At 33.9% G+C, this 17,256-nt stretch overlaps 1 protein-coding gene and 1 long non-coding RNA gene across 8 annotated transcripts in view; one reads left to right on the top strand and one right to left on the bottom strand.

Annotated features, from left to right (window-relative positions):
* Positions 1 to 17,256, bottom strand: part of EPHA7 (EPH receptor A7) — a 525,357-nt gene that overhangs the window by 139,882 nt on the left and 368,219 nt on the right. For all 6 annotated transcript variants that reach the window (XM_055535462.1, XM_055535458.1, XM_055535459.1 and 3 more), the window contains exons 4-5: positions 4,089 to 4,244; positions 2,902 to 3,237 (exon numbers count right to left, since the gene is read on the bottom strand). In XM_055535462.1, coding sequence (XP_055391437.1) covers positions 2,902 to 3,237; positions 4,089 to 4,244 — 492 coding nt within the window. The remainder of the gene's footprint in view (positions 1 to 2,901; positions 3,238 to 4,088; positions 4,245 to 17,256) is intronic.
* LOC129619943 (uncharacterized) overlaps positions 5,651 to 17,256 on the top strand; it is a 41,748-nt gene continuing 30,142 nt past the window's right edge. Inside the window, exons 1-4 of one of the 2 annotated variants that reach the window (XR_008698303.1) lie at positions 5,651 to 5,750; positions 6,346 to 6,406; positions 6,482 to 6,663; positions 12,175 to 12,466. This is a non-coding gene — a long non-coding RNA (uncharacterized LOC129619943). Of the gene's footprint in view, positions 5,751 to 5,912; positions 6,130 to 6,345; positions 6,407 to 6,481; positions 6,664 to 12,174; positions 12,467 to 15,287; positions 15,381 to 17,256 lie in introns of those variants that run through there. The other variant, XR_008698304.1, reaches the window with a different exon arrangement.

Here is a 17,256-nt window from a genome sequence, read left to right as displayed (position 1 = left end):
ACATAACAGCAGATAACGATTATAGTGTGCTTTGCCTTGGCAGGTCCACAAAGTATTGCATAAAAGAGGATTAATCAGCAATCATTATGCTCCTCACTGAAATAACACTTTTATGACAATAAAGAGTTTAAAATTTTCTCCAATATCTCATTAACAGGATAATACAGGAACACACATGCCATTTTATCTCCATTTTACTCATGTAGAACCCCTGTGGTCCACCCAAAAGTATTTACCTCGTAAGTGGCAACAGGGGCTAGTATACAGGTCCTTAAAGACCTTTAACCCTACTACTATCCTGAGGAAAGGACAAGGGGTCTTCAATGCACTTCCATTTCCACAAATGCTGCTATGGAGGGTCCTGAGCTTCAGACTTTAAATTTAATAGAAAAAGAACTACAAAGTATACACACAATCTTTCAAACACTGACTGATGATTTTCCATTCTTACTCTCTCATCTTGCCCAAACACATGCAGATTCTTTTTGTCCCAGTGGGTTGCTGATGAGGATAATAAGTGACCAGGGACCCTTAAATTCATTATTGAAGTGACTGCAGCATAAACTAGGTGGGAGGTAATGCAGTTTGGTTAATGTAGAACGAGAATTTTAAGGATCATTGTAGGTTTCCATGGATGATCATAAATACGGGCAAAGTTTCAAATCATTCTCCTCTTAGAAAAAGGAAAAATATTGATGATGTGGGGAGGAGGGAGTGGGTATCAATTTAACTGAACAATAATCACTAACGTATTTTATATTTTATGCTAAAAATATATAATAACTTTAAAAATTACCACAGCTTGCTGCCTTATTAATGTACTTCTTTTTGAAAGCAGAAAAAGCTAAAAGTATATATTCATGGGTTTTTAGCATTTGAGATGTATGTAGTTGGGACTAGGCAATTGTGAATTAATATTTTAACATAAAAGTACAAACCTAGTTTTTTTTAAAAACTGTATTGTATTTATTCTTTTTAAAATGTTAATAGCTTTTTTGAGATATAATTTTCATTCCATAAAATTTATGCATTTTAAGTACACAATTCAACATTTTTAAGTATATTTACAGAGCTGTATAACCACAGCAATCTAATTTTTATACATTTAAATTACTCTCCAAAGCAAACAAACCTAGTTTACTCTTAACCAGGGTAAACACGGGATAAAGCCATTTTACTTAACTACTATAAGGTAGTTAATTCAGGAATTTATGGAAAATCTACGACCTATTTAGGCTGTGAATTGTTAGCTTGAAAAGTTAAATAATAGTCATTTAAAGAGCAAGAAAACAGATTCCCAAAGTGGTCTATCTGACAAACTCAACTTGTGGTATCAGTTCACTATCTTTAGGTTGAATTCAAAAATAAATAAAAACATCCCTTCTTATACTTGTTATCAGCAGGAATAGAGCAGTTTTTCTAGCTCAGCAGACCTAAGAGTTTTTATTAATGATTCCAAAGATAGCTTTAGGGTCACAAACAAGAACCCAAAATGTTTCAGAACCACTTACTGTAATGTTATGATGACAAATTTCAATATAAAGCAACACAAGTAAAAATACCTAGCGACAACAGCTTTTTAAAAGAATGGTAAATGAAGTGAGGGTAAATAAAATGAGGCAATACAAGTATTAGTTAAATCAGTTACTTCTTTTGTCCAATTTTTGAAGATTTAAAAGTTTCTATGCTGTTTTACCTCCAGATGTCAGCTTTTACATTAAGAAATCTGATTTGCAATAGCCTTTTAAACAAACATCAAAATGAAGCCTTTAAAATAGGAACTCATTAATCTGTCCAAAATGGTAAGCATAAGACTTATGCATAGGTTTCATTGTACAGATATGATTTAAATAGACAACATTTTATTAAAATTGGTATAGATATGAAGAATAGATTAGTCTATGTCCAGGAATTTGTGATAATAATGTGTTTTGACAGCTAGTCAAAGAGTAAGAATATCTTGTTATAACCTTATTATGATGCTTACACAACTCAATACTCTGGTACAGGTCTAATTTTATTAATGACAATGACATAGCACTTGGCTACATTGACTGCATAGCATCATCTTTCAGCAGCAAGAATTTTCAAAAGTTTGAAAAAGCCCTTAATTTCTGGAACTTCCCTCAGTCATAAGATTTTTCTGAAGGTTTAGAAAGTCCCCAGTTTCTGAAGCTACCTTCCCAATTTATATTTTCTAAAACCAACTTAAATACAGCAAAGAATGACCAAGTAGGGCATCTTAAATGCCAGTAAGAAGACAAGCCAAAACTGCTTTTAGGCTAAGCTACCAGTTCACAACCATCATATTTATTATATTTCTTCATTCATTTATTTTTAAATCTTCAGGAGATCTCCTAAATACTTTTTCCAATATTATAGACATTAACATGACATGATCACAAATCTAGGGAGGAATATAAATTCCTTCAAGCAATTTTTAAGGCAGATTTGCCATCTATTACAGATATCATATTTTATGTGGTTGTCACTATTTGAGACATTGAAGCCAACTCCTTCATTATTCCTAGTTATGTAAATTTTGATCACGAGCACTTAACACATAGCACACCAAAAGGTAAAAATCCAAGAAATATCCCACATCTTATTTTGTCCATTTTCCCTGTTCTCCCCTTAAGCTTAACAGAATTGCTTCTCTTAGAGCAACTTTAACTGGTTTACAATTTATCCCCTTTTATTTCTCCTGCCAGATCTCTGCAGGAGATGTTAATGAGTCTAGTAATGATTTAACAGACAACAGAAGAAATAACAAAGAACAGCTAACGGTGTGAATACTCAACAAGCTGGAGTAATCAAGTTCTGTACGGCTGAGTTAAGGAAATATTCAAGCGCGAGATTTCACTTACTTTTCACTCAGTGAAGACAAACAGGAAAACATACCTGCTTGACCTGTGGTGACACTGACAGCCGCAAAGAGCCTCTGGGATCGACTTAAGTCAGAAACTCCATTTACAGCTTCAACTTCAAAAGTATAATTAGCGTGGGCCAGCAGGTCCATGACAGTGACATAGTTATCCTCCAATCCAGTCTGCTGGGGCATGTAGCCAATGTTACTCCCACAGGGAACGCATTCACCCTGCTCCCAGCTGCATCGCTTACACAGTATTCTATAGGTCACATCATTTCTTCCCCCATTGTCTGCAGGGGGACTCCATTCCAAGCTCACTGTGGTTTGGTTGATATTGAAAATGAGGTTCTGTGGTGCAGATGGAGGCCCTTTGGAAACCAAAAATAAATAAATGAATAAATAAAAATAGCCAAAAACAAACAAACAAACAAATGAAAGGATCCATGAGGGGCATTTAAGCTAGTGGCTCGATTACCACACAGAAAACTGGTTGAAATGCTTTCTTTCACATAAACATTTCATTACCTTTCCTAGAGAAACCTTATAAAAGCCTTCCTGAATTCACTTCGCAAGAGGCTTTATTTATTTTCCATTTAATATGTCAAAATGAAAACAGGATAACGACTGTCTTTGTAGTTTTGCCACGGTCTTTAGCTATTTTTCTTCTGAGCAATTAAAAAAGAATAGTTAATGCACCTAAAAAAACAGTTGTGCAGTTGTTTAAAATTAGTTTTCCTTTTAACAATATGAGAGAGAATACATCTATTCATTCTTAATGTGCTCAAGAATGATTTATAGTAATGTCTGGAATTGGCTTTGGATTTGAGTCTCTCAAACATTCATTCACTGAAGCATCAAGATGTGAGATTTGCTCTATTTAGTGGTAGAATTTTAATTCAGAAACCATTACTTTTTAATTACATTTAAAGCCATGCAAGACACAAATAACTTTTACATTTTATTTGTTATTCCTATTGGATACATGTGTAAAATATGATTAAAATGCAAGAGCTGGGAGACATGAAAACTACACTGTTGATGATGTAAGGTGTATCTATTTTATATTATTGTTTAGCCTTATTGGTTTATGGAAAGTTTTTAAGTATTTAATAATAATTAAGAATGTATTCAGAAATTTCAGGCTTATCTCAATGATGTCACAATTCTACAAACAAATGGAAGGGATCTGAAAGTCTTTATTTTACAATTATGAACTTACTTGTGCATGCCACATACGGTGGGTCAGATGGAGCCCTGTAGTACCCATCCTCACAGTCACACCTTGAGGAGCCTTCTTTATCAGAAAAGCTGTGAGTTGGACAACGAGAGCACTGAAGATCTTGAGAGGAAGATTTGTAGAACCCACGGCCACAGGCTGAGAATGCAAAAGTAAAAATAGAAACATGAGAACAAGCAGACCCTTTCTGAATTTTAGTAATTTTTAGCAAACAATAAAATATGAAATCTGATTTCCAAATGTGCTATCATCAGACTCAATAGAAACCTGGATTCTAATAAGAAATTTCTAACATTCTTTTTATATCTGTAGCCATGTTTCCTGACAACTAGCACTAACTATAAGCTGTAAGTCTCTAATTAAACAGAAAAAAAAAAAAAAAAAAGGGAAGAACATGCCCTTTATGGTATAAGTCTATAATTCTATTTAGTGTATATCAGTAAACCTATTTTACAATACTACATTTTAAAATAAAATAATAAAATCCAAATGATACAGCAAACTTGGACCTGTAGTTGGCATCAGTCCAAAATCTAGAGCCCAAAACTAAACACAAACATAATTTATTTAGACAAAATCTCAGCATGGTTAATTCAGGGGAACTTTGATTTCAGTAATAATTAACTTGCTTGTTGATTTGCATTAACACACTTCAAAGTTCTGTTTTCTTAATCTAATACAGCTGTAAATTAAGTCTTTATGTGTGAATATGGTTCTTAGTGAAAAATATTAAAATCATTTTATGACCTGACTAGAAATAACAGTGAGGCAAAGATTTTTATCTTAAAATAATAGAAATGTATTCCCCCTACCAATTTTCAGAAAACTTCAAGATATAATTTCAACCAATTTAAGTTATAAGGCAGTCTGTTTTCCACTAAGCAAACTTCCCTGTTACTAAAAATAATGAAATCCTATGGATAGGAGAAACCTATTCTATCAGAAATAAGGAGAAAGCCATTAACTACAAACAGGTGATGACTCTTTCTCCTCTACTGGGCAAGTTAGGATAGTCATGGTAACACAGCTCAGCAATGAACAGACAGGCACCCAAGACACCTACCACCTTCCAGTGAGTTTCCCTTACTCACTTAGACTACATGTTGTAAAATCAGGTAACCTGGAAGCATTTCCTATCCCCAGACATTTTACATATTTATCTTCAATTAAAATTTAGCAAATTCAATTTTCATTATTTCAACATTTTTAAATTAATTGATGGTACCATACATTGAATATATTAAAGAGATTCAATTTGCCCTCCATATTTATTAAATGAATATCTCTTTAAGTTTCAGTGACCTTCAAATTTAATGGAAATTAATAAATCATATCTATAAAGAAAAATTACTGAATATTTAACATGAATTCAATTATAACTTGTATGTATTAGATTCAAGTTTATTTAATATTCTCAACTTGGGCATTATTCAGCAGCATAATCACATTTTCACTCATGGGTGGGAAAAACAATCCTATCTTATTAAGAAAATCCTATCTTAGTCTCCAGAAAAAAAAAGTTAAATCATTCTATACTTTTGCTCACATGCTGAATATTTAATACATAATTTGGTGTAATTAAGAGATCCAAATTATCTTTTAAGCTTAAAGAAAAAACAAGGCTGTTTTATATGAACAAGATAGGTATTTTAGATAACTTAAAAACTTAAAGATAGATTATATTGTGATAGACAAGTTAAAGATTTGTGAACAGAACTATCATCATCTCTATGTAAATATATGATCCACTTTTTCTCTCCGAAGCCAGTCTGCCTTTAGTTGGCCTCCTCAATTCCTATAAGAGAGAAACACTGGCAAACGTATTAGGCCAGTAGATGAATGCATCTTCACATGTTCTTGTAGCAATTACAACAAATCTAAGACACAGAACAGTGAGATCCATTATGAAATAATATCAAAAAACACTTTAAAATGTTTCTAAAGATATGACCTTGCCACATAAAAGAATGGTTAACTGGTAGGATAAAGGATTTAGCATGGATTTCCCAGGCTGGGAACTCCTGTAAGTATGCACTGTATCTTGCTCCATGTATTATCTGTAATTCAGTGATCAGATAGAACATCCATAATATAGAGACTGCAATGCTTTATTCACAACCTGCAGCTTGATAACACAAAGTACCAGAGAATTAAAAAAGAAAAAAAGATAAAGACAGAGAGAAGAGGTGTATGCTGACAGTCTTTGATGATATTATGTGTATTTATTTACTTTTTACAGGGATAGGAACTTAGGGAACAAGGAAATGGACACAATGGCAACATGATTTAATATCTACTAGGTAAGATCAACATTTAACATCTACTGGGTAAGCTTTTTTCTTTTCTTTTTTTTAAAATTTTGTTTCTATTCCCAGGTTGTGCTAGTGATAAAGAACCTGCCTGCCAATGTGGGAGACTTGAAAGCCTCTGGTCAGGAAGATCCCCTGGTCAAGGAAATGGCAACCGACTCCAGTATTCTTGCTTGGAGAATCCCATGGACAGAGGAGCCCATAGGGTCACAGAGAGTTGGACACAACTGATGCGACTTAGTATGCAGGTAAGATCAAACAAGATTCTACTAGGTAGCCTGCTATCTATCAATTTTGGAAGCCTTACCTTGTTGTTGTTGTTCAGTCACTAAGTCATGTCTGACCCTTTGCAACCCCATGGCTATAGCCCACTAGGCTCCCCTGTCCATGGAATTCTCCAGGCAAGAATACTGGAGTGGGTAGCCATTCCTTTCTCCAGAGGATCTTCCCAACCCAGGGATCGAACCCGGGTCTCCTGCATTATAGGCATATTCTTTACTGTCTGAGCCACCAGGGAAACCCAAGTCAAACCAGTCAATTCTAAACAAAATCAATCCTGAATATTCATTGGAAGGACTGAAGCATAAGTTCCAATACTTTGGCCAACTGACGCAAACAGCCAACTCATTGGAAAAGACCCTGATGCTTGGAAAGACTGAAGGCAAAAAGAGAAGAGGGCAGCAGAGGATAAGATCATTAGATAGCATCACCAACTCAAGGGACGTGAGTCTGAGCAAACACCAGGAGACAGTGAAGGACAGGGAAAGCTGGCAGGCTGCAGTCCACAGGGTCACAAAGAGTCAGACTTGACTTAGCAACTGAACAACGACAATCAGGTAACACTTCCAGAACTGGTAGGCAGCAAACCACCTAGTGGGATCTCTTGCAATTCTCATCCTTCTGTTGCAAATAAAGGCTTCTAACTAAAGGCTTACTCCCACTTTTCTCACAAATAAGGAGGACCATTTCTTGCTCCACTTCCATGATTTGTAGAATACCTATGGTACCTAATGTAGAGAAATTTAAAACCCTTATCACTCAACTTTCAAATTACATTAAATTCTGTTACCATTTTAGCAGATGGGAAAACAGATTTGAAGCAAAGTTAACATGAGTTCCTCAAATAATTCCATTGTCTAGGTTAAAACTGGATTTAAAACACAGGACTGCTGATACTTAACCATATGCTATTGCTTCAGCCTTGACTGCTGAATGAGCCCAAGTCTGGCATCTATTCAATGTGTCTTGAAGCTTTAGCATCCCCCAAGTGAATTTTCAGTGGGTACCTACTGTATTTTAGTATACCCTTTGACTATTTAAAGCTATTACTTTAATTTAGAAAATGGTGAAATAATATCCTAGCTAGCACACCTTACAGAAGAGGTGTATTAAATAGATCTCTTCAATTTCACTATGAATTTTGGCACTGAGGATGCCTGCAAAATGATGGAGTACATGCATGGCCATCATTAAATAGATAATGAGAGAAGCAATCCCAGAAAAACGTGGTCATAAAAGTCTTAACACTTTTTTTTTGAAGTACTATTCTGTTTCAGTTCAGTTAATATTGAAAATAATAAGTTGTAACAAGATGGTTTTCACTCATCCTCTAAGGAAGCCATTAATTTAAATTTATTAAAAATAAGTGTAAAATCTTGGGAGCTGCAGTATGAAGAGGAAAGCCAAGAACACAAGAAGACATAAGCTGTATCTCTTAGGATAGTAGTTTGAGCAATTGGGTGGTAAAAAGTTTTGGAAAGAAGAAACAGATGTTCATAAAAGTAAAATTTTAGATAAGATATCTAGATGAAATAGCTTGAGTAAAATACTCAGGAAGAGAAACTGGGGTGAAGTGATATACCTGAGATTTAACCACTTAAGGAAGACTTAAATGAGCTCTCCAACTGCTCCCAAAAGCCTACATAGAAATAAAGGCAATTTCTCCTTTCTTATAAATGCAGCTTGTTTTCCAAAAAGGTACTAGTAAAAAAGTTTTTCATGATAAATGCCTTCTGAAACCTCAAAGATAAATTTCCTTCATACATAATGGTGAAGTATATAAGAATAACTTTCTAGGAATTTTGATACAGTGGTTTTACAGCTTTTTTCTTATTTTGTTTCAATTCTCAATTTGTTCAACAGCATTTGAACTCAAAGCAGACTAATTAATATAGTGTATGCACTATCGTAAAATTATTTACAGTAAGAAACATACCATTTTAATTTCCTGCCTTTCAATAAGTTTGCTTTTTTAACTGAACATTGTTTTAAGGTAATGTTTCACTGTATTGATGAAGACTAGAAATATGTATAAAATTTGTTTTCAATATTCAATTACTTTTTTAAAAGTAATACTTCACCAATTATTTTAGTTACAGTATTTTTCCATGTCACCACAAATACCTGCCTGGGACTGATTCTTTGCACTGTTTTTTCCCAAGCAGTAATGAATGGGCCTTAGTGAATAAAATAACATAAATTCATTAATCCTAGAGCTAAGAACCATAATCTTGTCAGATTTCATACACTAAGCAAGTTTTTGCTTAGCCAGTTGTTTAAATGGAAAACCACCAAAGAAAATCCAAGAAGTACATGAAACTTCTGTTTACTAGACAGTAACAAGATTATCTACTGCAATATATATATATACTAAATTACATTACAGAATATACTATATTTCAAGATCTGCTTTATTGTTTCCAGTAATGAAGTAACTGTAACATTATACTTAACTTCAATTATTTTTAAATGAGAATATCATCTTATATAACACAACTGGTTCAAATATTATTTGGGATTTAAATTCTTAAAAAAAACACACAAACTTTATAAGTAAATTACTTAAGAGCAATAAAATTCTGAACACAAAGATATAAGAGAGTTTATACGAAAGACTTGTATTCTGATTCTTAAACTCTCCTAACAACAGCACACTACATAGTTGTCTTCAATGGATTGCAACTGTTTAAGCAATGGGGTGCCAGGCCTTTGAATATACACTTACATGAGGCAGTTTGTGCAACAATCAGGGCACTGGTATAAACAACTGTTTGTTCTCAATGAACCATCCTAAAGACCATTGTAAAAGCCACAGACAAATTTCCACTCTTTAGGTGGAATTAAGTGAAGTAGAATACTTTTTTTTTTTTTCTGATCAAGGGTGCAGATACTCAGACTTGCGCTGGTACATGACCTACAAGCATAAGTTTGGGGGATATCCTAAATGATTATACTTCTAAGGACATTCTCCCACAAAATGATTATTCTAGAAAATCCACATACTTTTAGATTTCTAGAGCCAAGAATGATTCCCTTGACCTTAATGGGCACATTTTTTTGAAATCTTAAACTCCACCTTTAATTTCAGACATAGCTGACCCCATCCTAAACCTTAAGGCACTGAAAGTCTATGCCTTAGTAGGCTGTCTTCTATGACTGAGCATGAGGTGTACTTTGAAAAGAAACTAGTCTTGGCATTATTAAAAATAACTGAATCATTATTAAGGCTTAGATATTTCTATATTATAAAAACTTTCCAGGTGCTTAGAATCATCATGCTGGAGGTTCTATGTCTTTTCAAAGACTATCAAAGTCTGGAAAGAATGTATGTTAATAAGATATTCCCACCATAAAATTGATGAGGGAAATAAGATTAGATATTGTTGAGAGTATAATAAGTTGAAATTTTAAAATAATTAAAACTTGACATTCATTAATAAGCCAATCAAAAATTAGGCAAAGAATCTGAACAGATATTTCTCTATGGAACATATATAAGTGGTCAATAAACACACAAAGTGATCCTCAAGATTATTAGTCATCAGGGAAAAGGAAATCAAAACTATACTGATAAACCACTTATATCCAATAGGAAGACTATAATCAATAAGACAGCTAAAGGAAGTCTAGTAAGGATATGGAGGAATTAGAACTCCTATATACTGCTATTGGGAATCTAAAACGGTACAGCCACTTTGAAGAAAACTGGCAAGTCCTCAACAGTTTAAACATACTTATCATGTTACTCAACAACTCCACTCCTAGGTATGTACCCAAGAGAAATGAAAACATTACTGACACAAAAACTTGAATATAATTAAATGTTTATAGCAGAATTATTCATCATAGCCCAAAATGTGGAAACAATCCAAATGTGCATCAACTAATAAATGAATACACACAATGGAATACTATTCAGCAATCAAAAGAAGTTAAATTTTGATACATTCCGGTATGACTGAACTTTGAAAACATTATGCCATGTGGAAGAATTCAGTCACATAGATCCAGTCACAGCAGCAATGTGTGTGTGTTCAGTCCTGTCCAACTCTTTGTGACTCCATGGACTGCAACCTGCTAAGCTCTTCTGTCCATGGAATTTTCCAGGCAAGAATACTGGAGTGGGTTGCCGTTTCCTCCTCCAGTGGATCTTCCTGACACAGGGACTGAACCCGCATCTCCTACATCTCCAGGATTGTCAAGTGGATTCTTTACTGCTGAGCCACCTGGGAATCCCAGTCACAAAAGACCGTATACTATGTAATTCTGTTTACATGAAATATCCAGAATAGGCAAGTCTATAGAGACAGAAAGTAGATTAGTGGTTGCTAAAAGCTGGGACATTGAGAGGAATAGAAAGTGACTGTTACTGGGTGCAGGGTTTCTTTCTGGGACAATGACAATGTTCAAAAATTGATTTGTAGCAATGGCTGCACAACTCTGTAATTATACTAGGACTTCCCTGGTGGTCAGAAGGTAAAGGATCCGCCTACAATGTAGGAGACCTGGGTTCCATCCCTGGGTTGGGAAGCTCCCCTGGAGGAGGACATGGCAACCCACTCCAGTATTCTTGCCTGGAGAATCCCATGGACAGAGGAGCCTGGTGGGCTGCCAGGGGTCGCAAAGAGTTGGGCATGCTGAGCGACTAAGCACACCCATAACTATATTAACAACTGTTAACTGCAACGGGTGAGTTGTATGGTATGTACATTTTATCTAGTAAAGTTGTTTTGCATAATAAAATCCATTGATAATGCAATTTTAAACTGAACATTTAAGTAAGCCAACATTAAGAAAAAATACCAAATTTTATTTGTCAAAAATATGTTAGTTTGCCTTTCTAACACATATGTTCTGTATTCATCTATTTTTATACAGCTATATTTGGGTGTAAAATATTAAGCCAAAAATTCAAAAAAATGGAAAATATATAATCAATATATTTTACCCATTTGCTAACTTTAGGGTTTTATAAAAATTTATCTTTTATCTGAAGACTAGCAATTTTATCTGAATAATTTTATAACTTCAATACCTATCAATATGAAGTTATATGTAGGGGGATTATATACAAAGTTAGTTTTGAGTGAATATATGAATAGAATTTAAACATTCTTATTTTTTACCCACATTCACTGTGCCAGACAAGGGCTGGTTTCCTTTTTACTTCCCATCTCCTTCTCCCAAGAGCTAACTGAACACAACTAGACTCAGCTTCCTCAGTTCTTACTCTGTTTCCAGACCTATGATTTTAAGCACAATTAAACTTTTTCTGAAGGAATTATATGTATGTGTCTGTGTGTAAAATATGAGGCTTTGCAGATGTTTCCGGCCACAGTTATACAGCTGCAAAGAGTTTATTAATTATGAACTGTAAGTGGATTGTTCTGTAATTGAAACTTTCTGGGCCTTAATATTATTGTAGAGTCTACATATGTACATAGGGATTCTAATGAATGCTGTTATTTTATTTATTGCAGATGGACATTTAATTTAGGAAAAGCTAGCCTGTTTCCATAGGAGCTTTCAAATATTTGTGTCATATTCATGTCTATGCTTCTCCATGTAAAGAGGAGTGCACAGCTTGCAGAAATAGTACTCCCACTGCTCAAAGTGCTGACCTCATCCGGGATGGACAGATCCAGAATTTGTGTTTTAATCCTATTGACAGTGCCTCAGTGGGAATAATTACAAAAGTCTGTCTGAAAGCCAGACCGCCTGTCATTGACATGCTATGATTTTTCACATTGAGAATGAACAGTGGGCAGGGAGTATAAAAGCAACATGATGTAACAAGTATATTACAGTTTGTGAATCACCATCCATATCACCTCACAACTAACTTGTAAGAATTAAGAAAAGAAATGATGTAGAAAAATAAAGTTTGATATTAAGTGCTCAAGTGCTGAAAATAATTTTGGGGTTTTTTAAAACTAAAAAGAAAAACTAATTTGGGGAAATTATAAATATATATGCTATTTATTTGTGTTATTTGAGTAATTAATGTTTTATTGATTCAATATAGTAAAAAGGAAACATAAAATAAAAACCACTTAAAGATTTTATTTTAAGATTTAGACTGTAAGAGAAATAAAATTAAACACTATGTAAATAGCTTTTTCCTTTATTAAATTTTCAGTTTGAAATATGCTAGGAATTTTGCTGAAGTCTTGTATTAAAATACTCTCTACTACACCAGAATCTCACCCTAATTCTGACCTCATTACCAAATGATTTTTAAAAAGAGCAAAAAATAATGTCAAGTTAGAATATTAAAAATGTTTTTTCTTAATCCCTATTCTCAAAAGAGAAATGGATTTTAACTTAAAGAACTATGTTCAAATCCACTCCACCATTTACTGGCATGTGATTTAGACAAAGCCATTTCACATTCTCAGCTTCGATGTCCTTGTTTCCTCATTCTTAGTTATTAACAGCTATAGACAATAGTTTGTTTTTTTTTTTTCCAATTTTCAAAAGGTTGTTTTAACAACACACTAATTGGTTATCTAGCTGTTAAACGCTAGTGCAAGTGTTTTCATTGAAATGCTATCTGTAAAAACACATATATTTCTACCACCATCACCACCCCAAAACCACACGTGCTAAATCACACCCACTTAGTCTTTCAGGGGTGCCTCAGCAAGAGAGTGAAAGACGGGTTCTAGAAGGGCTGTCATGCCTCTGCATGCATCCCAGACAGGCAGCAGCAGGCACTGTGTCAAGGATTTCTGTGCTCAGCCATTCACCTCCAGCTCTCCCTGTGCCATTGCTGCCAAACCCTGTGTGTGCTCCCAGAGACATGCACATTCATTTTGGTTCCTGCCAGTAAGGATCCAGCAGTGGAATTTTTAATTATGTAAATTACTTAATAGTCAACTCCCATAAAAAGAAAGATTGAAAATGAAATCAGATCCTTCTGGATCTCACTCAGTATTGTCCTCAAAGGTCCACTGAGAGATCCACCTACAGATAAAAAGCACAAATTAATTGTGAAGTCTCAGGATTTAGTAACCCCACTGGAAATGAAGTAAAATAATCCTAACCTTAATTCACATCTAAAGCAAAACAGTGTAATTATGGAATTCCCATGGGCGAAAAACACTTAAATTAGGGGAGGCCAGCTACCCAAACATTATATTAGTTATTTGTAGTAACTAAAAAATATATAGCCTATTTATGACACAGTTATTACTGTATTCTACTAAAAGATTTCCTTGAGGGCATGTCATTAAGAACAAGAGGCTGCAATAAGTTCTCAAACAGCAATTGGTGTTAGGAAGATTCAGACAGGGGATACAATTTACTCTAGCATTTATGCCACTGTAAAGCTTATTTTCAAATATTTCTCTTATAGTTATTATGATATCATACTTTTTATAATTTATTTTTATTATTCATTCCTTTTATGCTAAATTACTCCTCACAGTTTTGAAAATAGCAAGAAAAGTCAGGTAATGTAAGTTCTCTATGTGAAACATAATGTAAAGTATATAAGCAAGAATTCCTCTTTTGAAAGATCAATTTTTGTTTTAACACACGAATGCGGGATAAGTCACTTCAGTCATGTCCAACTCCTTGAGACCTTATGGACCATAACCTGCCAGGCATCTCTGTCCATGGGATTCCCCAGGCAAGAATCCTGGATTGGGTTGCCATGCCCTCCTCCAAGGGATCTTCCTGATCCAGGGATGAAACCAGCATTTCTTAAGTCTCCTGCATTGGCAGGCAGGTACTTTATCACTAATGTCACCTGGGAAGCCCTGTTTTAACACAATCATATTAAAAAAAAACATTGCTTAAAAGATAAAGTTAATATTCTGAAAGACAGGCACTGTTAATTTCATCATGTAAGTCTCATTCCAACAGTCTTGAAAAAGCAATACTACTTGTTCTTTATATAAATTATGAATCTGACTTCCTTCTAACATGTACTAGCTGTGTGACCTTTTTAAATTTGCTTAAGTTCTCTGAACCTAGATTTTCCATATCTAAAACAACAAATCTAATAAGACTACTTCCAAAGATTGTTGTGAATTAAAGTTCAAGATTCATGTGAAGAACTTAGCACAATGTCTGGTAGAGAATAAGCACTCAATAAATAGTAAACTATTATAGTTATTTCACAATGTCAATTTCCATGTGAAGTTTTTTTTTTTTCCAAAAACAGACTGTTTGTATTTCATGTGAAGTTTTGATCCCACTCTGGTTTCTACCACTGATAAACACTGAGCTACTTCCCCATGACCAGATGTATATGCAAATAAGAAACACGAATTAATTGTTAGGCAAATATAGCCCTAGTATGCATTTATTCTCTAACAAAATAATTATTGTTTGCCTACTCTTTGCATTGTGTTAGGTAATGGACAAAAGTTATATATGCTAAAAGACAAATATGATGATCTCTCAATACAATATTCCTTTTTGAACTAGCATCAAATGGCATGAATAATTATGTTAATTATGTGTTTAAGCTAATTACATTTCTGATTTTTCATAGGAAATTACCTATGTAAATTATAAATATTGTATCTTAATTTTTATCTTTGACAATGTACTTAATTATCTTCTATTTCCATGCTGAACACAGACTCAAAAGTCACCTTTCCTGCCAGAGCTGTAGCATTTCATCAATGTGAAGGGAAAAAACTACTCAGTGTATGTAGACATGCAGGAAATGTGTGTAAGTACATATTATTGACCAATTATATTTAAACTGGAGAGCTATTTGTGGCAGTTATTGGCTTTTTTTTCAATGAGGCTAATAGTGATCTGGCAATATAAGAATACTCTGTAAGGACAGGTTATTTCACGTTAAAAAAACTTTAGGTGGACAAGAAATATGTATATACATACAAATGTTTGTGATTAATTATATTCAACAAAATGAACATTTTTACTTAAATTCAAAGAATTAAAATTAGATTATTTTGTGAGCAATTCATCAATAATTGATCTTTCTTCTACAATCTATTTAAAACTACAAATATGTAGAAACAGTTTGCAAGATCCATAGACAAAATGAAAAGAATTAATTTCATCTTGACTTCTAAAAATAAAGAACAGACCTTCCATTTCAAGCAGCCTAAGATATGGGCTTTTAACCATCAGTTTTCTGCAATAATTTAAATCATGATTAAAACAAAATCATCAGTTAAGGCAATCTTTCTAGCTATTTCACAGAGACTCTTTTTTTTCTTATTTAGTAAGTTATAAAATGTGGATCGATACTAAGTCTTGTGAAACAAATTACCCTAAAGCAGTTTAAGGCAATTTAAACATGTGGGGAAATAAATAATTTCTATTATGTCAGTGGAAAATTTTCTGAAGATCATAAAGAAATCAGTTAACCCTGAAGCAGGACATTTTAAAAAGATGCATCAGGACAATGAGGAGATTCAGTCAATTCTTAATTCTCAGAAATAAAATAATAGCAGAATAAGTCCTTACAACAAATAATGTTGAGCTCAATCCTTTTCTCAAAAAGGAGCTAGCTATACATACACACAAAAAGCAAATAGACACATACATATACATATATATGAGATACACAGAATTGTCAGTTAAACAGAATGGTTAGAGAGAAACAAAACAGCAAGAATTCTCTAACTGGATCCCCTTAAAACTTCTTAATAATAGAAAACTAGTTGCTAATTTTTATATCCACACCAAGCAAATAATCTAACGTAGTTCTCTAGTGTCCTATCTACTTTGCATCCACAGTATTTTGCAAAAAGATAATGTTGGTACTACTAGAACATTACTTAATGTTTCTTAATAAAGTCTTTAGAAAAAGCTGTGTTAGATGTGTAAAAATACATTCTAACTACTTCAGTTCCTTTTTGAAGAATAAGTAACTCATCTTTTATGCATCAATTAAAAGCTTTACTTCCTCTGTATTTCCTGACCTCCTAAAGCTATGTAGGAGGCAGTACAAACTGGTCACAATTGTGGTATTAACACTGCCATAATTATTTCTTTCTGTGTGTCTCCTCCAGCCCACTGTGAGCATCTCAAGGACAGAGATTATATTATCCATGGATCCCAAAACCACAGCACATTGCCTAGCACATAGCAGGAGGTTAACCTACATTCATTGAAAGAAACAATCTTTATTCATCCTACAGCAGTATGCATCTGGTAATAGTCATCCCACTTACCAAAGGTTAATTTACTGACACCAGTTAGTAAATTTTTCATAGCAATCAGACCACTGGAAATGACATGATACATTCTTAGTTGAATGTGGTACAGTCTTGACTATATCAGTTAAAGGAGACATTTCATGGACTTGCACTCCTAAGTTCCCTATTATACTGTACAGGGAAACAATTGTACATGTTTAGATGAATGCAGTAGATGATTTCTAAAATGATTCTATGAGCATCTTTAACATAGTAATATGAGTAAATGTATGAATTAGGTGCAACATATTTATTTATTTTTTATTTTTTGGTGGCTCTGGGTCTTCATTGCTGCTTGCAGGCTTTCTCTAGCTGCCGTGAACAGGAGCTACTCCTCATTGCAATGCACATACTTATTGTGGCGGCTTATCTTGT

Source organism: Bubalus kerabau, chromosome 9 (assembly GCF_029407905.1).
Source record: "Bubalus kerabau isolate K-KA32 ecotype Philippines breed swamp buffalo chromosome 9, PCC_UOA_SB_1v2, whole genome shotgun sequence".
Taxonomy (NCBI): domain Eukaryota; kingdom Metazoa; phylum Chordata; class Mammalia; order Artiodactyla; family Bovidae; genus Bubalus; species Bubalus kerabau.
This window is presented reverse-complemented; position numbering and strand designations above follow the sequence as displayed.